Below are 23,834 nucleotides of genomic sequence, written 5' to 3' on the forward strand. Positions count from 1 at the left end.
TTGTATTTTTAAAAGCTTTAACTGCTTTTCTTCTGCTGTAATGATATCACAGAGAGAAGAAAGAGAAGAGAAGAGAGTGATGGGAGATAAGAAATTGATTTCGTTTTCTTCTTCTTCTTCCTCGATTTACGATACTCGTAATCATCATCATCATCCACCTCCTCCACCACCGTCTTCTTCTTCCGACGAAATCTCTCTGTTTCTCCGGCATATTTTCGACCGTTCTTCTCCTAATTTACCTTCTTACTATTCTCCGGCGACTACGACTACGACGATGATCGGAGTTCACGGTGACCCGCATGCAGATAACTCGAGATGTTTCGTTTCTGATGCTGCTGCTGCGCTCATGTCGTCGAAGCGCGTCGGTGATTTCTCTGAGGTTTTAGTCGGTGGAAGCTCAGCCGTTGGATCAGCCTCTACCGCCGCGTGTTTCGGTTTCAATAACAACAACAACGTTCAAGGAAACAGCTCTGGGACTAGAGTATCGTCTTCTTCTGTTGGAGCTAGTGGGAATGAGACAGATGAGTATGACTGCGAAAGCGAGGTGCTTTTTTTGAAAATTTTTTCTCTCTGTTTCTCTCTGTTTTGCATGTTTTAAAAGTTCAATCTTTGTTTGTTTCTCTGACGGATCTGTACTTTTTTTTTTTTGGTTCATTTCCCCCTTAAAATGCGCAAATTTGTTTGTTTTGTGAGAGTGTCTTCACTAATGCACAACGAGTGTTGAATGAATATAGCAGGAAGGAGGAGAAGCTGTGGTTGATGAAGCTCCTTCCTCCAAGTCAGGAGGTGGTCCTCCTTCTCGTAGTTCATCTAAGAGATGCAGAGCTGCTGAAGTTCATAATCTTTCTGAGAAGGTTTTGTTTTTTTTTGTTTAGCTCTTTTTTTTTGTTGAAAGTTTTGATTTTTATTCAAGGCATTGATTAGGACTCTTTGTTCTGACAGAGGAGGAGAAGTAGAATCAATGAAAAAATGAAAGCTTTACAGAGTCTCATCCCTAATTCAAATAAGGTAAAGTAATAGTAACTATATATAGAGAGACACATCCTTATGAGTTATGAATATGAACCAGTCTCTTTTGTTTCTTTTACTTATTTTTGGGTCTGATTGTAATGTTCATTGCAATGTGTTTGTCGGGGAAGACGGATAAGGCTTCAATGCTTGATGAAGCTATAGAGTATCTGAAACAGCTTCAGCTTCAAGTTCAGGTCAGTAAAGAGATTCAGTACGTTTTATTATAATGAGCACCAGTCTATCTATATATACTCTGTGGGATGATGGAAATAAGTCGTTTTGTTTGATCTTTGCAGATGTTGACAGTGAGAAATGGAATAAACTTGCATCCTTTGTGCTTACCTGGAACTACATTACACCCATTGCAACTCTCTCAGATTCGACCCCAAGAAGCGACCAATGATCCTCTGCTTAGTCACACCAATCAGTTTGCTTCGACCTCTAATGCACCGGAAATGATCAATACCGTGGCTTCTTCATACGCTTTGGAACCTTCCATTCGTAGTCACTTTGGACCTTTCCCTCTCCTTACTCCATCTGTGGTGCGTAGTTAAATAACACATTTTCACTCTATAGTTCAAATTCATGAAAGGTAATTTGTTAAGTGTAATTTTTTTGTTTGTTACTTAAGGAGATGAATCGAGAAGGTGGGTTAACTCATCAAAGGTTGAACATTGGTCATTCCAACACAAACTTAACGGGTAAAAGTCTTCTTGAACTTTGAATCTTTAAGCTCAAGTTTTAAGACATTGACAACAATGTCTCTCTTGTGTTAAACCGTTGCGGCATTTGTGTATTTGCAGGGGAACAAGCTGTGTTTGATGGACAACAACCTGACTTAAAAGATCGACTTACCTGAACAGAATCTCATCTTTGCTTCTATATGTTCTTGTTTCTTAGAACGCAAGAAAACAAAGCTGCCCCCCTGCCTGACAATGAATATGCATTTAACGGTCTTTATTTTTATTTTTTGTAAGGTTCTATTATAATTTACAAATTGTTGTTGACACAAACTCTAGAGTATTAGTCTTTGGATCTAATAGCTATATATTAAAAAAAAAAAAAGAATTGAACTTTTTAATACAAAGTTGTTAGGTTTATAAATATGTTGTAAGGTCAGATGTAAATTATCTAAACCATCTTCGCATTGTATTGAAGACTTGGCTTTGTTAATTGAAGACTTTTAAGTCTTTAACTATGATGATTTTTTTTTTTTTCCTCATAAATTCTCCAAAAAGTTTTTTTTTACTTTCACTTTAATATTTAGTACAAATCTTCTATTTTATTTTATTTATAAATATTATTGAATATACAAATAAAAAACATAATTTAAAAACATAAAAAAAGGTGAAAAAGGAAAATTCTCGGATTCTCTCTTTAAAGGAAAATATCAGAGAAAAAATTCGGTTAGAAGGCGACTGGAGAGAGTTGTTGAAACAAAGTCAGATACTTTATATGTATATAGATAGAGCTAGATAGTGTCGACACTCATAAAACAAACTCGCCGGAGACGACGACGGAGCAAAAAGAGGGTTTTTAATGGAGAAGAAGAAAGAGAACGGTCTTGTTCTTGATGGGAAGCAATCGGGTCGGGTCATAAACGGACCCACTAACCCGATGGTGACACCTCTGCTCAATGATCTTTACCAATTCACCATGGCTTATGCTTACTGGAAAGCTGGCAAACAATCTGAACGATCTGTGTATGTCAAATCAAACTCCTTAAATTTCGAATCTTTTGAATCCACAAAACATGTAAAGGTTTCATCTTTTTTTCGATTCTCTTTTCAGGTTTGATTTGTATTTTCGTAAGAACCCGTTTGGTGGAGAGTACACTATCTTTGCTGGTTTAGAAGAATGCATTAAGTTCCTCGCTAATTTCAATTTGACTGATCAAGAGATCGATTTCGTTCGTGATTCGTTGCCTGGTTGTGAGGTATATATATATAACAAAACACAAAAAGTTTCGATTTTTTTTTCATCTTTTTAAAAAACTGTTTTTTGGGATTTGAAAAAATCAGGAAGCTTTTTGTGATTATCTTCGAGGACTTGATTGTTCTGACATTGAAGTGTATGCTATTTCGGAAGGATCAGTTGTTTTCCCTAAAGTTCCTTTACTCAGAATCGAAGGTCCTGTCGCTGTGAGTTTACTATCTCTACTCTCTTTTAATTTCGAATGATCATGTTTTGATTAGTTTCTGTTTTCTTTATGCTTTAACTTAGGTTGTGCAATTGTTGGAAACTCCATTCCTCAATCTCATCAATTATGCATCTTTGGTTGCTACTAATGCAGCAAGACATCGTTTTGTTGCTGGAAAGTCTAAGCTTCTGCTCGAGTTTGGTGCTCGAAGAGCTCAGGTTTCTCACTCAGCACATGTTAATATGTTTAGCCTTAGATGTTGAGAGTTTGTTTGTTGCATCTCTGATATGTATTGTTTATAGGGACCCGATGGCGCAATAAGTGCATCTAAATATTGCTACCTTGGAGGTTTTGATGCAACAAGGTATGTCTTTACTAAGTGATTTTGTTTTCTTATGGAAACATTGTAAGGGAAGAGAGGATATGATATTTTTCTATATTCCCTTGCTTTGTTTTTACCGCAGCAATGTTGCAGCGGGGAGATTGTTTGGGATACCTCTTCGTGGTACTCATTCCCATGCTTTTGTTAGCTCATTCATGGTAAGTTTGCTTTAGCATAATTTGTGAATAACTCAGCTCCAATATATAGTTAACATAATTGATACTTTACATTGGTTCTTTTGTAGGGCCTTGATGAAATTGTAGACAAAGTGCTTAGAAGTTCTGATGGGAAAAGCACTTGTGAGGATTTTGTTTGTTTGGTCCAATCATGCCTAACGAAGATTCAGGTTTGTTAATCCAAATCTATATTTTTTTTCCTCAGTGTAGTATTGTTCTGTTTTTGATTAATCTCTTCATGATCTTCCTTGTGATTGGTGGACGACAGAACTCATCTTCATTACAAGGGATTTTTTCCGAGACAAATCAAAGCGAGCTTGCAGCATTCATTTCATACGCACTGGCATTCCCAAATTCCTTTCTCGCTCTTGTAGACACTTACGATGTGAGTAATAATGTTTTCATCTCATCTGAAGTTAAGATTTTATTGGTGTTATCGTAATTACAAAAGAACTAGTGTTTCTAACTGTCTTACAGGTGATGAAGAGTGGAATTCCAAACTTCTGCGCTGTTGCTTTAGCACTTAATGAATTGGGGTGTGTAATCAATCTTCCATTAGTTCTCCATCGTTGATTCGCTGTTGCAGTTTTTTTGAAGATTCATGGCTTTGTGCTGTTATGCAGATACAAAGCAGTAGGCATTAGACTGGATTCAGGTGACTTAGCCTATCTTTCTACTGAGGTCAGGAAATTTTTTTGTGCGATGGAGAGAGACCTCAAAGTTCTTGATTTCGGGAAGATGATCATCACTGCTAGTAATGATCTAAACGAAGAGACAGTCGATGCCCTAAATAAACAGGTAAAACTCTGCTTCCTTAAGAAATTTTTTACCTTTAGAGGCCTCACCTTGAAATGTAACAAAATCGTTTTTTTTTCTTTCCTCCCGAAAAGGGTCATGAAGTAGATGCATTTGGAATAGGAACCAACTTAGTGACTTGCTATGCACAAGCTGCATTAGGTTGTGTTTTCAAACTAGTGGAAATAAACAATCAGCCTCGGATCAAACTTTCTGAAGATGTTACTAAGGTTTGGATTCTGGACTCATTTCCATTAAGACTGTTGCTTCAAACTTTCCGTGTTGTTCTTTGTATAAACCCAATCGCTTTTGTTTTTTGCTCTCTTCAGGTATCGATACCATGTAAAAAACGTACTTATAGATTATTCGGAAAAGAGGGTTACCCTCTGGTTGATATAATGACTGGAGAGAACGAACCACCTCCAAAGGTAAAAGAAAGACCTTTAGCATTTTTGAAAGATTTCAAGCTTTCTATTATTGCCTTTTCATTTATTTACTTTGGATCCTAAGGTCGGTGAAAGGTTACTTTGCCGTCATCCATTCAATGAGTCGAAAAGGGCTTATGTTGTGCCACAACGCGTTGAAGAGCTTCTGAAATGTTATTGGCGTGGAAATGCAGGTTAAAAACAGAGCTCTCAGTTCTTACAGGATACTGACAAATGCTTATGACTCATTGTGTTTTTTCTTTTTTTACTGTCATGAAGATGAAGCTAGGGAAGAGCTAGAGCCACTGAAAGAGCTAAGAAACCGTTGCATCAAACAGCTCGAAAACATGAGACCCGATCATATGAGACGATTAAACCCTACTCCATATAAGGTATAATAATCCAACTAAACGCCTGAGAAAACCTATTTGTAGTTTGTAACTGAGAGAAATCTGACTTTTACTTACACTTGCAGGTTAGTGTCAGCGCCAAGTTGTATGACTTCATCCACTTCCTCTGGCTCAACGAAGCTCCTGTCGGTGAACTGCATTGAGAATTTACTCAAACATTGGTTGTCTGCTTCGGAGTGTGTGTGTGTGTGTAACACCATAGTATCAGCTTTGCCACTGGTCTCACTCTTTTTACAACATCATTATCTAAAAAATTCTACTCACCAATAATGTATTGAATGTTTTGGTCAATTTCGTGGAAATGTATAAAGGGAAATCATATCATTTGTGTCATGTCATATCAAAGCAAACTGAGCTCACTGAAGAACTATCACCACAGCAAGAGAGTCGCTGCAGAGATCAGAACGAGAGATGAAAATCCAATTGCTGTAGAATCAGCATTACTCGCAGGAAGATTTGTTGAATTCCGTGAAGAAGAAGTTCCTCCAGTGACTGGTGATGGAGATGACTTTGGAGGGGGAGCATCGCATGTTCCAAAAGGTGCGTTTGACTGTCCATATATGCACATTTATCCATTAGCTCAATATGATGAATTATATTCCATAAACTTAAGAACCCAATTCGAGACAACAAAGAGGAAGAAGAATATGTTGCTTGTTAGATGTGACATACCTTGCAATAGACTAAGCTATCACAACCGCATGTGAGACGACCATTTGCTTCATCTACAGCTTCTGCAGCTCCTCCACTGTCACTCCTCTGCGATCAAATTATTCAATAGCACAATGAGATTCTGAAAATTAGACTTCCGGATTCCAAGGAACAAAGATCAGCTTTACAAAATGGTAGGATTTGTCAAAGGAGCACCTGGTAAAAATCAACGGCTATGAAGTTAGGCCATCTTTTACCCGCTGCTTCATGGCAAGTTCTCATCATTTCAATCAACGGAGAGGAGTTATCCGCACATGCTTGCGTTGAATTCGGATTGGTTTCAAAGTAGTTCTGAAACACCAAAGACCGAGACTTTGTATCCAATGGAGAAGATTCAGATCGACTTGAGCATGATCCATCCTTCATTCCATCATTACCATCTAACATAATAACACAAAACATCATCTTGTTAAGCTGTGTCCTTTAATATAGATTCTTGTCTGATTAAAGTTCATAAAAAAAAACTCACATTGGGTTTCAACCATATAATTCCACTGGTAAGCAAAACCTTCAGAAGCTTCTTTATCCTTCTTCGAAGTAAATACCACAAGCCTTTGGTTCTGCTTCACCATATCATCCACTGTTGGCCAGTCTGTACCGTCTTTGGGCATCCTCGAAAGTGGTAACTGGAATTTACTCAATCCAGATGCTTTGAACACCTTACATAGTATCAAAACATCGGTTCTTTGCATTAGTTACATCTATCAAAACGGTGGTGTCAAAAGCTATTTGGCACAAATGTACCTTAGTCAAACCATTTGGAGATTTGACATAATCTTCAAGAATGATGGTAACAATCTCAGATAAGTTTGATTCAAGAAAATCATTGATCTCTTTGAGCGCATTGATAGCCGGTTGCTGCAAAGGTTAACTGATTCGTTGATCAGTTTATGTTGACTCACAATCCAAATTCAAATGATTCAATTGCAAACTTACAAAGGCTGTGAAGTTAAAGCAAGTCCCTCCAGTGGAATGACAAAGCCATATATCGTTCTGAAAATCATATGTATCAAGCATAATCCCTCTCACACCATTCTACAACAACAACAACAAATGTCCAAAAGGTCAACTAAAAAGCACATCATAGTGACAGTTCACATATTCACAAACTAACATGTAAAGAACAAATCATTGAGGAACAGCTCAAAAAAAATTTTGGATCTGTGTTTCATTTTAACACGTGGAAAGTAACAAAAACAAAAAAAGTTAATCTTTCACAACAAAAGCCACCAACTAAAAGCAGATGACATTGTCGTTTATTGAAACCTAAGGCAAAAGATACTTGCAAATTAAGTCAAATACCAAATTTAGCCAAAGGAAAATTCTAATACGAAAAATTGTCAATAAAGATGAACGTAGGTAGGTAGACCTTAAGCTGATTAGTGATGGAGTCTTCTTGATTCGTTGGGGAGATTAAGATAGAGCCAGTTGCCGAATTTGCCCCCGTGATTGCGTACGAATTGTGTGTTGTTAGCCAAGAGTACTTGTTAAACGGCAAACCATTCACCTACCCATCATCAAAACCACATGCAATCCATCATCACTCTCTCAAGAACAACAATAAAAGAAAATCAAGAAATTGTTAAAACACGAACCTTTGAAGTCGGGTTAAGAGGCTGGATCCGGGTACAAGTAGAACCTGTGTTTCCGTTCGCTGGACAACTCTGGCAACTCAATCCGGCGTCGCATTGGCTGCTCGAACTACACGTTTCTCCCATCTGTGACCAAAATCAAAACCTCTCTGTTACTAACTTGCAACAAAAGATAAAAATTATAAGAGAAGTGTGTATAAAGAACCTCGAGACTGTAAACAAAAGATGAGAAACATAAAGCTATGATCATCAGATTAAAGAAACCCATTGTTTCTTTTTTTTTTCTTTAATGTTTTGTTAGAGAAAGAAAGAAAGATAGAGAGAAGATGTTTTGTTAAAGGAAGTTTTAAATGCTAATGTTTCTTTTCAAGTGATGGGAGAGATATATTTGGTTAAAACGCAGCGTTTTTTGGTTGGGACAGTTGGAACTTTGGAATTTTCTTGGTTTCTAATTTTCAATAATTATGATCCTATTCGTCTTTTAAAAGTCGTGTGATTCTCTAATATATTCATTTACAACTTTGTTTCAAAATATTCTATTATCACCATGTGGAATAATATAATGTGCTTAGAAATCAAACCGAGTCATCTCCTTAACCTTGTTTAAAAGTCGTGTGTTTCTCTAATTAATCATTTACAATTTTGTTATAAAAAAATTATTTCACCATGTTGAATATATATATGTGCATTAGAAATGTCATGTGTTACCGAGTCTTCCTTTGACCTTGACCTTTCTTCTTCGTACAGATAACACACGAATAGGAGAATCAGTAAGATGCATAGAGACCGAGTATATTGATTTGATTTGGATAGTACTCACGTCGAGGTACACTAGGAATAGTTTATTGGTTAATTTGGATAGTAGAATAGTGGTACACTATGGTTTTATTTAACATTTCAACACAAAGAAATTAATTACTTCTCAAAACTAATTAGTTAGCTAATTCAAGAATTGGTTTAGTTTATAACTTAGTTCATTCCAAATCAAAGCCCAATTAAAGAGGACTCTAGGGCCCAATTTCTATAGTTTCACTTCCATATACTTCTACTTCCCCCTAGCTCACCTGTTGCCATTGGTTTGGTGGTGGGCTACAAACCAAGCCGAAACCTTCCATTGCACAGCAATATTAAACCATCCATGGCCTTCTCTTAACCCTTATAATTAAATCGAATCTTATAGTACTAAATCTTTATACCAAAACCAGCTTTTTATTCCATTGAATTTGTTCACATTCTGATAACTTACTTTCTCATATTAAATCTAATAACCGACAAATAATTAATCAAAGCTTTTCTCTTTTCATTTTTCGAATTGAGAGAATCTCTGTTACAAAAACATTGATGATGAGTTGTAACTTTGTAACAATAAATATTAGATTAGAGAGAGCAGTAACATACAATGGCACAACAAAAACTCTCAGTTTCATTTCATCCAAGAATATTCTGATTTCAATATAATTTACATTAGTCAACGAGCTAAATTAAATCAGGACCGTCAAATACTAAAACGACCCACCCATGATAATCTCCTACAACAACACAATGACTTGGTCCTTTCTCCACAACACAGAAAAAAAAAAAAACTAACTCCAATTTTCACCTCACGTTGACCCAATCACACGACACCGACCAATCAGGCATCTCACTGACCAAACCACTGATTCTCTCCTCCGGCGACTTTACCAATGAACTAAACCTAACCGATTCGTTAACCGGAGACTGAACCGAATTCCACCCGGGAAAATCAAATGGATTCCTCGGCGAAACCGAAGCTTCTTCGTCTTCTTCGCCACACCTCATCAAACTCAAATACGACCCACCAACACTCTCATGACCATCATCAACGGCTAAGAAGGGATGATCCAAAAGCATCTGAGCCGTCCATCTCTTAGCCGGGTCTTTAACAAAACACTTGCTCACGAAATCTTTACCTTCCTCCGACAATTCAACCGGAATCCTCGGAACCTCATCACCTAAACCAATACGTACCATCAAAGACATAACATTATCACTCCTCTCGTCCAAACACCACGCCGTTTTACCACTAGACATCTCAACAACAGAGCATCCCAAAGCCCATATATCCGCCGGAGACTCAAACTCGCCGTAATTCACACATTCCGGTGCCATATACAACGGAGTTCCCCTAATCTCAACACCACCACCAACCCCATCACTACTACTTAACCGTTTAGCCAAACCGAAATCAGAAATCTTGACATGATCATCAAAAACCAAAACATTCTCAAGCTTTAAATCACAATGAGAGAAACCATTCTTGTGAATATGACACAACCCTTTCACAATCGATCTCGTGAACCTCCTCACTTCAAACTCCGGCAAAGCCTCACCGGATTTTTTTATCCGATCAGCAAGGTTACCACCGGAGGCATACTCAAGAAACAGATTGTAAACCTCTTCACCGTTCTCCACCGTCTTCCCTTCTCCAAAACACCGCACGATCTCAGAACAATCTCCGTGGTGATCAAGAACGTGTCTCTCGTTCATCAACGAGGCGGAGGAAACAACTCCGGAGGATTTCACAGCTATTAACGGTGGAAACAACGTCGTTGTAGAGCTTCCAGAGGTAGTTGCTAAACTAACCGTAGAGAAGCTTCCGTGACCAATTGTTTCTCTACGAATCCACTCCATTAGAAAGAAAATAAAAAAGTCTTATTACGAAACAGTTTCTTTACACTTTCTTCTTCTTCATCTCCAACCCTACTTCTGTTTTTTTATATATAACTCTTGAGATTGAGTTCCCAATTTTTATATATTTAAGAAAAAAAGAAGAAAATAGTTTGTGTATTTTTGTAGTTATAATGCACGTGATTATATAGAAGTATTTAACCAAATTATTATATGTGTACAAAAAAATAATGAGCACTTCTCTTGGCTAGGAGAAGAAATAGTAGTCCATAAAGAAAACGTGGGACGTGTGAGGTGTGAAGAAGAGACCCAACCCAAAGACTCTCTTCTTTTGTTTCCACTGTTTATTAGATTTTTTCTACTTCTTCTTTGTCATCACGCGCTTTTTTTTTATTTATTATTTTACATTATTAAAAAAAAAATATAGCACTATAAACAGATAATGATATTAAATGATTTTGTTATCAGAAAATGTAATTTATCTTTAACTTTTGATAAGGTATTTTTTTTTATCTTTAGTAATGTTTTAGATTTTTTAGCTATAAAAGATTGATTTATGTTATCTTATATATTTGTAAGATATAAATCTTATTTTTGAAGATGTTTTATCTATAATTGTTTGATGACATATATATATATATATATATATATATATATATATTTATGTGGTAAATTAGATTGTTTGTGATTTTTTTAATTTGGTAGATGAGATTTGTAGTTCTACACGTTTGTGTCAAGATCTACCATGTGATTCGCGTTTTTTTTTATTAAGTAGCGTAAAAATCTGAGGGAAGATTCTATCAATTATTCTTTTATAGATTTAATTTTTTTCCCTCACTTGTAAGGTATTTTATATGGCTGTGAGATATTGGTTATTATTATTGTAAATAAATAAATATAAAATGGTCATATTTTTGTTGAGGGTGATGAGTGATTTGCTCTCGTAGAAACAGTGTTGAATTCAGAGAAAATTTGTTAAAATCTCATCCACATGTGACACATCTCATTAACAACATGTATGCATGGATGCGGTCAAGATTTTATTATCTCTACTCAATACTGATTTTTTTTTTTTGAAAAATTCGAATAATTCTCTCTAAAGTTTGTTGAAAGATTCGAATAATTAACTCATAGTCTTATACTACGTAGTATAACATTTTGATTTTAGTCCAGTTTAGTTGAGATCATTTCCAAGTTTATAATGTTCTCCGAACATAGAATACAATTAGTTTGATTTTCCCTTGATATGTTGTTATACATAAGATAAAGGAATATTCTTGAAACTTATAAATATTTCTAGTTTCTAAATCTTTTGGTTGTTAGAGAAACTAATCACATACGTACCGATCTCAGTATACTACTTCTATGGAAAGAAATGTGATTAATAATAATTAGCAAACCTAAATCATTTTCGTATGATAAGTCCACATCAGTGATCAAAGTTTGATAAAATTTTAAAAGACATGTTAACATTTAATTAAAGTACCAGAAATATCCCAATTAATGCAACTAACACTTTTCCAGTGCCTTATAGTTAAAGACACCGTGACTTGCCAACAAATTATATTAACATGTTAATTCAATCGTGTGGCAATATACCATGAAAAGTACTACAATGTTAACTACGATAGTCTGAATATTAAAACAAAAAGAAATAACGAATTCTTAAAGTTTATTATAAGTACAAATTTAGGTGAGACGAAATGGTGTGAACTGTGAAGTAGTTGGCAAAAAAATATTTAAAAATAACAAAATGGCGTGTGAGAATAATAATAGAAAAGACCCGTAGACGACTGAAACGGGTCAAATTGGTTCACACATCACACGAACGTTAATATAATACTTTGACGTGGCCAACGATTTGATATTTCCACCAGAAGTATGGGTCAATGATGATTAAACGATAACAATTGCATGGCGACTTCTCTCTTTTATTACTTAAAAATCGACCGTTTACCATTATTAGATGCACCAACCTTCAAGTTATGTTATAAATGGAATACTTTCTTAGAGTGACTTGTCATAATAATTATAAAATGTTTGTGTGGTTAAAAGATTACAAACAAATTATAAACGTTAACTAGAGATTCAAGTTTATATGTTCTAAGGATTCATGTGATAAACGCAAGAGGAATAAGTGAGATGATGATGAATGTTGAAAGTAACTAACGAAAATAAAAAAATAGAGATGATCAAGAAAATAAGTTAAGGATGAATTGTATAAAAAACAAAATATTTCTAGGTCTCACATGAAACACAAGAGAGATACTAGATGAAATATTTTTTTAAAGAACTAACAAAATAATGTTAAAATAACAAATAAAATGGTTATTAGATTGAGGTAATAGAAAGAAGTTACAAAAATTAGTTAGAATTTCAAATTTTGTTGTAAGGTTTCACGTGGTAAACACGTACATAAAGAATTAATTAGATTATAAAGACATATATTTTATACAAAACTAACAATTACAAATATATAATATATTAGAGTCTCAACGTTTCATGTTTTCAAATTCCTCTTTGTTCAATGTTTTACCACCAAGTACTCATAATATCTAATGCAATTAAGGGTTTAAAAAATATATATATATTAGAGTTAACGGTAACAAAAAAATTATGAACAAAATTTCAAAGTTTCTTCATATACTTAGCCATTATTTGGTGGTATTCAAATAAAAAAAAAAGTGTATAATTAATCTTTGAATCAATAACAAAATATCTTTTGGTTTTAAAACTCCACAACATACATAGCACATGCATGTAGTTTTATGTTTGTTAAATACCCATTATGAGGCCTACCTAAACTTACAAAGCTAAGCCCATTAAGACTTATGGGCTTAACGGTAAGAAAGAACATTAATGTTCAACACGTGTCACCAATCGCGGAGGACGGTAAACGTTTTATCGCCGGAATATTCCCATCTTCGCTTGCTTCCTCCTTAAAGATCGTCAAATTGTAGAGCGAGAGAGAGAGAGAGATTTCAAAACGAAAAATCCAGAACAAGGGTTTGGCCAATTTAGGGTAATCCGTAATCCTTGTGGGAGAGAGATAGAGAGAGAGAACGATAGAGAGGTTTCGAAAAGGTCAGTGTGTGAGTTTCAAAAGTTTCGCAATGAATCTAAAAAAAAGGATAAATTTTTAAGTTTCTTTTGTTTCTTCTAATCGGAGAGAATCCCCAAAAAAAAATGATGATGATTTGGTGTTTGATGATAATTGTGTGTGAGAAAAAGATGTGCTTGTGGTTTGCAGGAGGAAGAGACGAGTGTGAGAGATTTAGAAGGAGAGAACGAGTGATCTCCCCAGAGAAAAAAAGAGAGATTTTTGTTGAGTGTCTTAGGGTTTCGATTCTTCTCCAGATCTACTACATTAGTAGTCTCTTCTCATGGAACGGAAGCTTGTGGTAATTGAGCTCAAAGTTTAGATCTTTTTGTTTTCATCGTTTCGGTATAAATCTCAGAGCTTTTGTCTGAATTGTGTAACTGCGATGCTTTTATATGTAATTTAATTGATTTTTTAGGTTTTGGGGATTCCGTGGGATATTGATTCCGATGGGCTTAAGGATTACATGTCAAAATTTGGTGACTTGGAGGATTGTATTGTCATGAAGGTTTGCATTTGAAAGTCTTTATACGTTTGAGAAATGTCACGATGAGCTTTTGATTCAATCGTTTGAAGATGTGTTTATGTTTAGGATCGATCAACTGGAAGATCTCGTGGGTTTGGATATGTCACTTTTGCTTCTGCTGAAGATGCTAAGGTATGATTACGAGTTGCATATTTTTGTTTCAATGGTTTCTGGATACTTTTTATCTACTAGAAAAAACCTGTCTTAGTGCTTGTTTGTATTGTATGAACACTTGTTAGAACGCTTTGAAAGGTGAACACTTTTTAGGGAACAGGATCTTGGAAGTAAAAGTGGCTACACCAAAGGTTTGTTACATGGATTTTGTGAATTGAATAAGACATTAGTTTATTACTTATGTTCAAGAGATTTATGTTCTTATAAGGGTATGTTATTGTGCCAGGAAGAGATGAGACAGCCTGCAAAGAAGGTGACGAGGATTTTCGTTGCTCGAATCCCTTCATCAGTCTCTGAATCAGATTTCAGAAGGTAATCCGATTTGCTTTTAGTGTGTTCTTTTTTTTCAGAATGGTTTCTAATAGCTGTGGAAAATGCAGCCATTTTGAGAGGTATGGGGAAATAACAGACTTATACATGCCTAAGGTAATCAATCTATCATTATCAAATTGTGTGTTGATTATATCCAACACTTTTGAAGAGTTTGTGCTCAGATCTGCCCAATTCTTTAGCTTTTCGTGCCTCTTGGATTTGATATCATTTCTACATTTTCTATTTTAGGATCACAACTCAAAGCAACACCGAGGAATTGGTTTTATCACATTCGCTAGTGCTGGTCAGTTTTCGCTTGAATCTCCTCCTGATTTGCGTTAATAAATTTTGACGACAGAACCTTCTTTACATGTTTGATTGTCAAACTCGTGAGAAAGAAAACATAAGAAACTGACACATGTGATCCTGGATGTAGATACTGTCACAGTTTTAGTTCATTTTAACCTATTTGTAAAAGTTTGGATTCAGAAGAAACCTTTCTATTTTGTGGATTCAGATTCAGTGGAGGATCTGATGGAAGACACTCATGATCTGGGAGGTACAACGGTTGCTGTTGATCGGGCAACACCAAAGGAAGATGACCATCCGCCTAGGCCACAACCAGTGGCTAGAATGTCGCGTCCACCTGTGGCTGTTGCAGGTGGATTCGGAGCTCCAGGTGGTTATGGAGCTTATGATGCTTATATTTCTGCAGCGACAAGATACGCAGCGCTTGGTGCTCCTACTGTCTATGATAATCCGGCCTCGTTTTACGGAAGTAAGTACTTACCATATAATACCAAAATACTAGTTAGAAACAAAACAATTTTCAAATCGCTATAAGCAATTTTCATTTTATCTTAGGAGGGGAACCAACCACAAGGGGAATAGGAAACAAGATTTTTGTTGGACGACTTCCTCAAGAAGCATCTGTTGAAGATCTACGCGATTATTTTGGTAGATTTGGCCATATTCAAGATGCTTATATTCCAAAGGTGAGCTATAAGTTACATTGTTACATTAAGAACACTTTCAGAAAATGTTTGTGTGTATTGAACATTCAATTTTTTTTCTTATAGGACCCAAAAAGAAGTGGACATAGAGGTTTTGGATTTGTTACTTTTGCTGAAAATGGTGTTGCAGATCGTGTAGCCCGAAGATCTCATGAAATTTGTGGACAAGAGGTAAAGACACGCTTTATAATCGATGCTTTAGTATAGTACAATAGCTTATCAGATGTTTAAAGAAACTAAATTATTTTGATTTTCGGGTTTAGGTAGCCATAGATTCAGCAACACCACTTGATGACGCTGGACCTAGTGCCGGTGGAAGTTCGATGCTAAGTTCTTCTCGTCCTGAATATTTTGGTGGTTATGGAGGAGGTCCAATGCGTACTTTTGGTCGAATGTATGGAGGCATGAGTTTGGACGATGTGAGTGCACAACTGAGAACATCATTCAAAGATTCTTTATATACAACTTGATTCTGATTCATTTCGTTTTTAAACTAACTCTGCTAGTGGGGATATGGAATGCCGAACGCACGACCATCAAGATCAGACTGGAGGTACCGGCCATACTAAATGCACCAGACCAACATATCATAGCTTTGGCCTTGTCATTTGTATAAACTCCATCTGTCTGATAGACTTAAAAATCCTCAGGATCTATTTAACTGAAGCTTTTGTTTATGTTTTACCCGGGAACCAGTGAACCTACTTTGTGATGGTGTAATATGCAGACAATTTAAAAAAGTTGGAAGAACAGAAAAAGCTTTACAAGAAAAATTTGCAGTGTACATTTTGTCTTTTCGATAAAAAAAAATCATACAGCAGAAGAAGATTTTCTGCAATCAACACGAGGAGCAAAGCAAGTCATGAAAGGAGTCATGAACGTATGTCTTCGGACAAGATGACTCATCTTCACCGAGTTTCTGGAGATTTGATGATTCCCTTGTTGCTGTTGTTGTTGTTCATGTTCACTGGATACTGAACTTCTCCTCATCTCTTGTGCTTTTATCTTAGCTGTTTGAAGCTTGTTCAAAATCTTATCCATTGATGCTGATTTCTTCTTCTCCAACTTCACCTATTGATTCAAAAGTCAAAGACATTTTAGTTCATGATCTGTGGTTGGTTGGTTGATTCAAAAGTAAGTGAAGGAGGACTGACCTCGAGTTTTCTAATGGCTGCTTCTGCTTTCGCCTTCTGCAGATTTTCCCAAGCTGCTATCTTAGCTTCCTCTCTTTGCAACCTGCAAATACTGACATCAATGGCTGACCAAAGAAGAAACAGATATAAAAAAAAACAGATACACACAAGTTTGATTACTTAGAAAGAGACATGGCTGGTTCTGAGATATCCCAAGAAGAAGAAGACGCAGAAGCTTCAGAGTTATCTTCAACCTCAGGTTGCTCTCTCCTAATAATCCTAGAAGAAGACATTACTCGTCTCTTTGGACGCTTAATCATCTTTGCTCCTTTATCCATTTTCACTTCTCTCACTTCACCTCTACAAGGAGGAGGCTCAATCACAGACACAACCAGTGGTGGAGACTGATTACTATTATTATTAGGACTCATCTCTTCTGGACTCATCTGAGTCGCCATATCTCTTCTTGAAACCACCGGAGATTGAGTCGCCGTCATCATCTCTGCTTTCTCCTCTGCACATATTTCCAAAATTAACAAAAGCTTAGATCTTGAACTTAAAGATCTAAGCTTTTTTGCAATTTGTAAAGCAAAGATCTAAGCTTTATAGTACCTGTATCAGTTCTGGAACTAAGAGATGAAGTTTCTTCACTCATCAAATCAACCCAGCTCCGGCTATGACCGTGTCCAGGTCCATGTCCATAGCTATCATATCCACCACCAGCAGCACCGACACTGCCTCTAAAAACCCTATCCGCCTCCAAAACACCAGTAGAGAACGGTGAACCAACAACCATTAAACCCTTGGGAGGAGCTTCCATAGAACGCATCATCATCCTCGGAGAGTAGTGATAACACCCAATCGCCGAGGAGGAAGACGTAGGATGAGGCAGCAGCGTAGGAGGAGGAGGAACAATAGGACCGCTTTTAGATTTCTGACGCCTCTGTTCAGAAGTCACTGAGGAGTTTTTACAAACACCTCCTTGTGGGTACGTCGCAACAGGGCTACAAATCCACCGCTCAGCATCTTCCCACTTGGAAGGTATAGCTCTACCGCTGTAAAACGGTGTCGTTAAAGCTGAGGTTGAGCCGATGTGACGACGATGACCGTTAATCGAAGCGGTGGAAGTAGTTGAAGAAGAAGAAGGATGAGGAACTCTCTCGGAGCTCCAACCTTTGTTATCGGCGTAACTTGGAGCTCCGGGACTTAAAAACCCACCAAAACTGTTTGATGAAACTGAAGTCTTTCTCATGTTTTTTTTCTTGGTCGGATTTTTTTAAAAGAACAAATCTCAGATTAAGTTTGGAAAGAATGAAACTTTTTTTTTAAGAAATTGAACTCATTTTGTTGACCGGAGGAGATTGAGAAGTGTTTCAAGAGTGATGATGTTAAAGTGTTATAAAAAGAGAATAAAGAAACTGTACTTTTCTGTTCTTTTGTAAATAATCTCAAAAGGTGAGAACTTTGAGAGTATAGAGAGAGTAAGGAGAGAGAAGGGTTTTTTTTTTTTTTTGGTGGCATTATTAAGACAAGTGTCGTGGCTGGTCCGATCATATACATACATACATACCCACACACACAAAAAGGAAAAAATAGAATTAAAAAGCCAAGAACTTAACATAAATTATCAATTTGAAACTGACGATTCTTTGGGATAATGTAATTTTACTCTTTTCTTGTAACACTGTCTTCCATGTGTGTTGTTTACATTTTATGAATTTTTGGAGGAAAGAAACAGATTTAACTGACGTTAAGAGGTTTCTTTGTTTGTTTGTTTAGGTAAATAAAAATTTCTTTTGTTTCTTCTTCTTCTTCCATCCGATTCCTCTGTACCGTTATTATAATGCCACAATTCTTCCATGTGACATTTTTGTTCTTTCGATAAATTTCAGACTCTTTTGTCGTTTCTCTTAACTAGCTTCTGCTTTCTTTTTTTTTTGCTTTTTTTCTCACTTTGAGGTCATTATTTTTACAGTATACTTGTATTTTGTAACTGTAGTAGCTCCTGCAGACCTAAAAAGCAGGGTCGTAGCCCCTAAAAGCTTGCTGCACTAATAATATGTAGTAGTCTCCATCATTGGTAGATATACCATTTTTGGTCAAGACAATTTTGTAGAATATAGACTTTTCAACACATCATATACATGATTAGGAAAGAGCTTATTAGGAAAGAGCAATCAAAGAAGTATAATTAATAGCATAACGATACACAAGTACCTTTGTATCTCTTGATTAAATGCAGAAAAGAATAGTGTGGTTGAGAGAGATTATTAACAAATGGTACTGAGCTAACTGAATCACATATTAAGAACAAAGAGCTACATATACCAACTTTATTGGATAGATGTCTATTCTTATTAATCTACTTGCATTTATACATGGTAGTATTGTAGAAAGCTAAGGTACATAGAATTAGTTGTTCAAAAATGATAGTAATATACTTGCATTTATAAAAAAGATAACTGGCCATGAATTGGTGTTTGTCAAGTTGAACCAAATATATAATTCATGAACAAAATGACAATGATCTTTCTTTTCCATAACTCGTACTAATAATTGTCTACACCTCTTTAACATTAAAACCAAAATAAAATGTCTACACCGTTGACATATATGTAAGTATGTAGTAGTATTTAATTACTTTCTTTTGCTAGTTTGAATTGATTTGAGTTTTATAGCTATACCCATTGTAATAATAGAAAGAATGTAAAGTTTTTTAAACAGGTCGGTTGTACTGGTTTCAAAAAATTTCATTGAAACTCTAGAAATGATATTTTTGTCGAACATAAATTTAGGCTTTAAGTACTTACAAATTCCAAAGAATCTCTCATCAGATGGGTTGATTAATGATGAAGTTACGAAATTTCAAAGCATAGAGTTATGTATCACGTTATCTAACAAACGCCGCATTGGGGTTGGATGTTCAAGCACGCACACGACAACACACACTAGTCTCTGTTGTTATTTATTGTGAGCATTGATTTTTGCGAACAAAACAAAGCTATCAATTAGTATAACCATAATAATACTACTAGTTCGAAAAAACCAGAACCAAAAGATCAGAGAGAATGGGTCCAATTAATAAAAACCCATGTTTCAATCAATATTGACTCATGAGAAATACTATAGTGACTCCGCTCCTACCACATTCAAACGTTGAATTTTTTTTTTATTCTCTCCTTCATTCAAATCGTTCTTATCCATTCATTACAATAAGGAAATATATTTTTTTCATCTAATATATATCACGTGTTTTCTTGTTTTCATTGTCGTATAAAAATATGCATGTTTCTATTTTTTCAATTTGCAACATTCAAATTTCACTCTCTATGCATGCTAGCTTTTCATGCAATGTGTAGTGTGATATTCATCTCAGCGAATTTAATGTCCAGCTTTCTTACTATTTTGTTATTCAATTGATTTCTTTAAAAAAAAAAAAGGAATGAGAAGATTCATTAATGTCGAAAGAGACCATTGCTAGTTTCTTCTGCTTCTCTCGACAGTTGAAAGCCGCAACCTTGAGATTCATTGTTCTTCTTACTTACAAGTTACAATGAATGAAAAGGTATAATATATGGAGATTCAAGAAAGATATCTTATGGAAGATAAGAGTGGTAATCAAAGCAAGTTGTTTATACGGGAATGGGACCAGCCTTAACTATTGTTTTTATAAATGTAGTTGTAAGTATGACAATCTTTGTAGCTTAACAACTTTCTTAGAAAGGACCAACACTTTAGGAGTTGTGTACTTAAAATCACATGGAGATGGTCACGCACAGGCACAATTTGTTAATTAGTAGTGTATCAACACTGCTCTTTCGAACAATCCCATGTATCCAACAGAACCATATTTTTAACCACTGAATCCATATACATAAGTCCCAGACAAACTTTATTCAGAATAAAAAAAAAGTAAGGATAAGAAAACACACATAACTAAAAACAGAGGAAACAGAACCGTTGCCTCAACAATAGGAGTTTACTCTCTTCAATGCCTTGACCTGCTTCTTCGCCTGCAAAATACACTCAATATGTTTGTTATATAGACAAAGGTAAAAGCAAGCCACCATTCATGTAAAGCTTGCCATCTGTTTTTTACCTGGGAGACCTTGAATAAGATGGGGAGCGTCTCCGTGAGCGTTTGGGAGACCGTGATCGCGACCTTGATAGGGACCTAGACCGTGACCTTGAACCGTGTCTGCGCGATCTCCTGCTTCTGCTTCTACTTCTACTTCTGCTTCTGCTTCGTCTGTGTCTTCTGCAGGCAAAATATTTTAATAAACAAAATCAAATGGGAGGAGAAGCAATGAAATCTGTGCAGTCAACTGTATTGGTGAGTCTCGAGAGAGAGAGCGGATCCAATCAGAGCTCTAGAACAGAGAACTTCCTTCTCATCTTCACAAATCCCCATTCTAATCACGAAGCAAAAAATGATAACTTTATTAACAACCTCGGTGGTGGCGATCGACTATTACTCCTACTACGGCTGCGTTGCCTATTCCGACTTAACCGGCTTGTTTCCGCTAGTTTCTCCAGCCTTTGCCGCTCCTGTTCTCGTTTCTTAGCAGTCTCTGTTGCAGAGTCTTTCTTAACTGTGTATAAATATGATTCATCCACCATCTCAGTTTCTCACAGAAAATAGGAATAAACCTAATCGTAGTGAACATATATGATAACACTTAAGATCTTACTTTGCTTTGTTAGCTGTTTATTCATGATTCTCTTCAGTCGTTCTTGGGGAGTTTCTTTCTTCTCTGCTTGTGTCTGCTTCAACGAGGATGTACCTGCTTTTGAAAGCTTCGCTAGTGCTGTGGAAGTACTGCAAGTAGAAAAAAAGAAATCAAGGTTCCCATTCACAACCACAAAAGCTAACGGAAGAAGATACAGAACACATAAAATAATCTGGAAATATGCAATCTCATCTATATACCTCACAGTCGGTCTAGCTGGTTTAACAATCTTGTCTTTCTCAAGGGATACACCAGACGCAGGATCAACATGCAGCGCCTCAAGAATATGGCCCGACGATGGTCTGCAGGAAAATAAAATATTATAGTTTCCTACTCTATCGATTATAATTAGCAATTTCATTCAATTCTAAAAGCTGTTCCAGAAAGGAAGATTCTATCTCTCCCTTGGTGCTAATCTAGTGCCAATTTATTCTACAACAACAAAAGTTTTCCTCAACCAACAAGTGGGGAGTAAGTGGCTATTGCAAGAACTATAGGTTGAGTGCTCCGACCGGCTTAATAGATCAGTTTGAGATGGTGGTGAATGCGGTGGGGAATATCCTCCGAACTTCGGACTTCCTACATCTCCAGAGCCTCCTCCAAATTCAGTAATATATTCAATTTTCGGTTTGCTGATTTCATCTGAATGATCTCCACGCCCATTTCGCCGTGAGTATGATGGAGAATATGACCGGGATCTGGATCTTGATCTGTGGATACGCAAAAGAAGAGATAAGGAATCACACTCCCAATGTTTTCATAGCTGGAATGACATAATAACAGGCTAATAACAGCAAAACCTTCTTGAACGCGGATAAGCCTCATAAGTAGGACTCCTTCGAGACTCCCTGTGAATTTAGAAGAACCATGTCAGTGAGCTAAAACTTACATTTTGACTTTTGCTTTCTTATGTGTTATGCCATCTTACCTGTAGGGATCATGATGAATCATTTGCCTTCCAACAATCCTTGAAGTTTCTTTTTCTCTGTCTCTCTCTGTCCTTGAAACTTTCCTTCTTTCCTTACGACTTAGCTTCTTCTGCATTTTCATGAGTTTCGATTCAGTTCAAAATCATAGATAAGCAAAGAAGCGAAACAAAAGGAAGACATAAACTTTCATAGATCAACACGAACGAGCCTTGCAACTTACAATTGAAGGATCGCCTTTGATGAGTTCTTTTTGCCTTTTCTCTTCCTCTTTTGCCTTCTTGTCCATATAAACCAGCCACCCATATCGCTTTATGCCAAACTGTTTAGCAATAGTTTCCATTCCTTCATCATCGCTGTCGTTACTGTCAAATTCTTCCTCCTCATCCTCATCATCCTCGTCGTCATCAACATCATCTTCGTCCGCATCAAATGACTTATCTTTTCCATTTCCCGCATAAGAAAACCCAACCTGCGAATATGTTCCTTTGTTTGCAGTTGGTTGAGCTGCTTGTGATCTACAACAAAACATACAATTGTGATTACAGCAAACACTACTAATAAGAATAAGACAGAACGAGGATTTAACTTTCAGAGTAGGGTGAAAATGTACCTAGCCCCTGGGAAGGGAGCAGTAAGTTTGGCATCGAGCTCTTGATGGACATGTAGCAAACCCTCCTCATCCGAAACTGTTCACAGTATGAAGCATTATCCCATTGACTCTTTATCTCAATTACTCAAACTTTGATTCCAAGACCGTTTTTTTCCTTGAATTTGATTGGAAGATCGAAAAAAGAAACAAAATTGTAGTAAAAAAAGGTACCGACATCCTCTACGCCGATGCTTAATCAAATCTCGATAACGCTCAAAATTAACAAACTCTTCAACTTCTTCCTCCTCTTCCGTTTTCTTATGTGGCCGTATACTTCTCGAACCAGCCTCACGCACAAAATCCAGAAGAGCACGTCCATCAAATCTATACAACAATCGCTAATTCAAATCAACAAACAAGCAAATCAATGAACTTCTAGATAAACCCTAGAAACTAAAATCAAATACCTATCAATCATTACATCTTGCTTCCCATTCCAAGGAATCCTGATACAAACGTCGTTCAGACTTATTTGATAAGCAATCAAATCCAAATTGAAAAAAATAAAATTATATAAGAATTGAAGTATCGATAGGGGTAAGTAAACAATTACAAGCCCTGTTGATCCTCGGTGGCTTGGTAAAGACCATCATCACGGAAGATTCGGTATCGAGAACCAACGGCTTGAATCGACTGAATTGGATCTCCACGGCGTTTAGCCAAGTAAATAGCTCGCCTCTGTGCTCTTTTCCGAGCAGCGTCCATCATATCGTGAACCTTCTTCTCCGATCTTCTCGCTTCGTGCCACATCTTGATCTCTCACCTCCTTTGTGGTCTCTGTCTCTCTAAGCTCAGAAACCCTAATTAACCTCTTCGGAATTGGGGGAAAATTTCTCAGGCGAATTTTTTACGATACTTTTATTTTTTTAATTTCCGGCGACTAATTTTGCAGTGAATGTGAACCGTTCGATTCCAGGGGGTAATTAGATCTGCGTTTTGTCCACGTGTCAACTATTAGGCTATGCTTAGCGCTTAAG

At 36.4% G+C, this 23,834-nt stretch overlaps 7 protein-coding genes across 9 annotated transcripts; 3 read left to right on the forward strand and 4 right to left on the reverse strand.

Annotated features, from left to right (window-relative positions):
- LOC104729451 (transcription factor SPATULA-like) lies at nucleotides 1-2,209 on the forward strand. Of its 3 annotated transcripts, none has more exons than XM_019233435.1 (7): nucleotides 1-544; nucleotides 735-854; nucleotides 943-1,008; nucleotides 1,140-1,205; nucleotides 1,308-1,553; nucleotides 1,643-1,712; nucleotides 1,815-2,209. In XM_019233435.1, the coding sequence occupies exons 1-7, from the start codon at nucleotides 41-43 to the stop codon at nucleotides 1,868-1,870; spliced, it is 1,128 nt and encodes a 375-aa protein (XP_019088980.1). In that variant the 5' UTR covers nucleotides 1-40; the 3' UTR covers nucleotides 1,871-2,209. The 3 variants fall into 3 exon arrangements, with proteins under 3 accessions (XP_019088980.1, XP_019088982.1, XP_019088981.1); XM_019233437.1 differs by having other exon boundaries at nucleotides 1,646-1,712; XM_019233436.1 differs by having other exon boundaries at nucleotides 738-854.
- On the forward strand, nucleotides 2,381-5,663 carry LOC104729453 (nicotinate phosphoribosyltransferase 1). Its single transcript, XM_010448391.2, has 15 exons — nucleotides 2,381-2,714; nucleotides 2,803-2,947; nucleotides 3,033-3,152; nucleotides 3,235-3,369; nucleotides 3,454-3,515; nucleotides 3,616-3,691; nucleotides 3,778-3,879; nucleotides 3,978-4,094; nucleotides 4,187-4,245; nucleotides 4,333-4,507; nucleotides 4,600-4,734; nucleotides 4,834-4,932; nucleotides 5,015-5,123; nucleotides 5,209-5,321; nucleotides 5,405-5,663. Exons 1-15 carry the CDS (start codon nucleotides 2,551-2,553, stop codon nucleotides 5,480-5,482), a joined length of 1,689 nt encoding a protein of 562 aa, XP_010446693.1. The 5' UTR covers nucleotides 2,381-2,550; the 3' UTR covers nucleotides 5,483-5,663.
- Nucleotides 5,582-7,980, reverse strand: LOC104729452 (PI-PLC X domain-containing protein At5g67130-like). The gene is made up of 9 exons (XM_010448390.1): nucleotides 7,848-7,980; nucleotides 7,646-7,768; nucleotides 7,420-7,557; nucleotides 6,987-7,085; nucleotides 6,795-6,908; nucleotides 6,520-6,709; nucleotides 6,207-6,430; nucleotides 6,012-6,098; nucleotides 5,582-5,889 (listed from the first exon to the last, which is right to left on the reverse strand). The coding sequence occupies exons 1-9, from the start codon at nucleotides 7,908-7,910 to the stop codon at nucleotides 5,710-5,712; spliced, it is 1,218 nt and encodes a 405-aa protein (XP_010446692.1). The 5' UTR covers nucleotides 7,911-7,980; the 3' UTR covers nucleotides 5,582-5,709.
- On the reverse strand, nucleotides 9,043-10,387 carry LOC104729454 (mitogen-activated protein kinase kinase kinase 3-like). The gene has a single exon (XM_010448392.2). The coding sequence runs from the start codon at nucleotides 10,292-10,294 to the stop codon at nucleotides 9,239-9,241; it is 1,056 nt and encodes a 351-aa protein (XP_010446694.1). The 5' UTR covers nucleotides 10,295-10,387; the 3' UTR covers nucleotides 9,043-9,238.
- LOC104729456 (RNA-binding protein Musashi homolog 2) lies at nucleotides 13,190-16,200 on the forward strand. Its single transcript, XM_010448394.1, has 13 exons — nucleotides 13,190-13,375; nucleotides 13,542-13,692; nucleotides 13,810-13,899; nucleotides 13,984-14,049; nucleotides 14,157-14,222; nucleotides 14,318-14,403; nucleotides 14,472-14,517; nucleotides 14,653-14,707; nucleotides 14,921-15,181; nucleotides 15,268-15,398; nucleotides 15,483-15,587; nucleotides 15,680-15,835; nucleotides 15,923-16,200. Exons 2-13 carry the CDS (start codon nucleotides 13,675-13,677, stop codon nucleotides 15,983-15,985), a joined length of 1,143 nt encoding a protein of 380 aa, XP_010446696.1. The 5' UTR covers nucleotides 13,190-13,375; nucleotides 13,542-13,674; the 3' UTR covers nucleotides 15,986-16,200.
- Nucleotides 16,139-18,064, reverse strand: LOC104729455. The gene is made up of 4 exons (XM_010448393.2): nucleotides 17,162-18,064; nucleotides 16,730-17,063; nucleotides 16,571-16,652; nucleotides 16,139-16,487 (listed from the first exon to the last, which is right to left on the reverse strand). The coding sequence occupies exons 1-4, from the start codon at nucleotides 17,799-17,801 to the stop codon at nucleotides 16,227-16,229; spliced, it is 1,317 nt and encodes a 438-aa protein (XP_010446695.1). The 5' UTR covers nucleotides 17,802-18,064; the 3' UTR covers nucleotides 16,139-16,226.
- LOC104729458 (CLK4-associating serine/arginine rich protein-like) lies at nucleotides 20,381-23,750 on the reverse strand. The gene is made up of 13 exons (XM_010448395.1): nucleotides 23,411-23,750; nucleotides 23,265-23,303; nucleotides 23,033-23,181; nucleotides 22,819-22,894; nucleotides 22,429-22,723; nucleotides 22,208-22,317; nucleotides 22,080-22,127; nucleotides 21,792-21,989; nucleotides 21,480-21,581; nucleotides 21,241-21,368; nucleotides 21,000-21,141; nucleotides 20,649-20,807; nucleotides 20,381-20,562 (listed from the first exon to the last, which is right to left on the reverse strand). The coding sequence occupies exons 1-13, from the start codon at nucleotides 23,605-23,607 to the stop codon at nucleotides 20,538-20,540; spliced, it is 1,668 nt and encodes a 555-aa protein (XP_010446697.1). The 5' UTR covers nucleotides 23,608-23,750; the 3' UTR covers nucleotides 20,381-20,537.

Source organism: Camelina sativa, chromosome 12, assembly GCF_000633955.1.
Source record: "Camelina sativa cultivar DH55 chromosome 12, Cs, whole genome shotgun sequence".
Classification (NCBI taxonomy): domain Eukaryota; kingdom Viridiplantae; phylum Streptophyta; class Magnoliopsida; order Brassicales; family Brassicaceae; genus Camelina; species Camelina sativa.

Bases quoted from the DNA above. Each gene is read 5' to 3' on its own strand.
- LOC104729454 (XM_010448392.2), bottom strand. From the start codon at position 10,294: ATGGAGTGGATTCGTAGAGAAACAATTGGTCACGGAAGCTTCTCTACG.
- LOC104729453 (XM_010448391.2), top strand. From the start codon at position 2,551: ATGGAGAAGAAGAAAGAGAACGGTCTTGTTCTTGATGGGAAGCAATCG. The intron at 3,153-3,234 runs GTGAGTTTACTA...GCTTTAACTTAG, and splicing joins GAATCGAAGGTCCTGTCGCT to GTTGTGCAATTGTTGGAAAC. The intron at 3,692-3,777 runs GTAAGTTTGCTT...GTTCTTTTGTAG, and splicing joins CTTTTGTTAGCTCATTCATG to GGCCTTGATGAAATTGTAGA.
- LOC104729452 (XM_010448390.1), bottom strand. From the start codon at position 7,910: ATGGGTTTCTTTAATCTGATGATCATAGCTTTATGTTTCTCATCTTTT. The intron at 7,769-7,847 runs GTTCTTTATACA...TTTTGGTCACAG, and splicing joins CTTTTGTTTACAGTCTCGAG to ATGGGAGAAACGTGTAGTTC. The intron at 6,099-6,206 runs GTGCTCCTTTGA...ATTTGATCGCAG, and splicing joins TAGCCGTTGATTTTTACCAG to AGGAGTGACAGTGGAGGAGC.
- LOC104729455 (XM_010448393.2), bottom strand. From the start codon at position 17,801: ATGAGAAAGACTTCAGTTTCATCAAACAGTTTTGGTGGGTTTTTAAGT. The intron at 17,064-17,161 runs GTACTATAAAGC...AAATATGTGCAG, and splicing joins TAGTTCCAGAACTGATACAG to AGGAGAAAGCAGAGATGATG. The intron at 16,488-16,570 runs GTCAGTCCTCCT...TTGAATCAATAG, and splicing joins CAGCCATTAGAAAACTCGAG to GTGAAGTTGGAGAAGAAGAA.
- LOC104729458 (XM_010448395.1), bottom strand. From the start codon at position 23,607: ATGTGGCACGAAGCGAGAAGATCGGAGAAGAAGGTTCACGATATGATG. The intron at 21,369-21,479 runs GTATATAGATGA...TTCTACTTGCAG, and splicing joins CCAGCTAGACCGACTGTGAG to TACTTCCACAGCACTAGCGA. The intron at 21,142-21,240 runs GTAAGATCTTAA...ATTTATACACAG, and splicing joins TAAACAGCTAACAAAGCAAA to TTAAGAAAGACTCTGCAACA.
- LOC104729456 (XM_010448394.1), top strand. The intron at 14,404-14,471 runs GTAATCCGATTT...TGGAAAATGCAG, and splicing joins TCTGAATCAGATTTCAGAAG to CCATTTTGAGAGGTATGGGG. The intron at 14,518-14,652 runs GTAATCAATCTA...TTTCTATTTTAG, and splicing joins CAGACTTATACATGCCTAAG to GATCACAACTCAAAGCAACA.
- LOC104729451 (XM_019233435.1), top strand. From the start codon at position 41: ATGATATCACAGAGAGAAGAAAGAGAAGAGAAGAGAGTGATGGGAGAT. The intron at 1,009-1,139 runs GTAAAGTAATAG...TTGTCGGGGAAG, and splicing joins TCATCCCTAATTCAAATAAG to ACGGATAAGGCTTCAATGCT. The intron at 1,206-1,307 runs GTCAGTAAAGAG...TGATCTTTGCAG, and splicing joins AGCTTCAGCTTCAAGTTCAG to ATGTTGACAGTGAGAAATGG.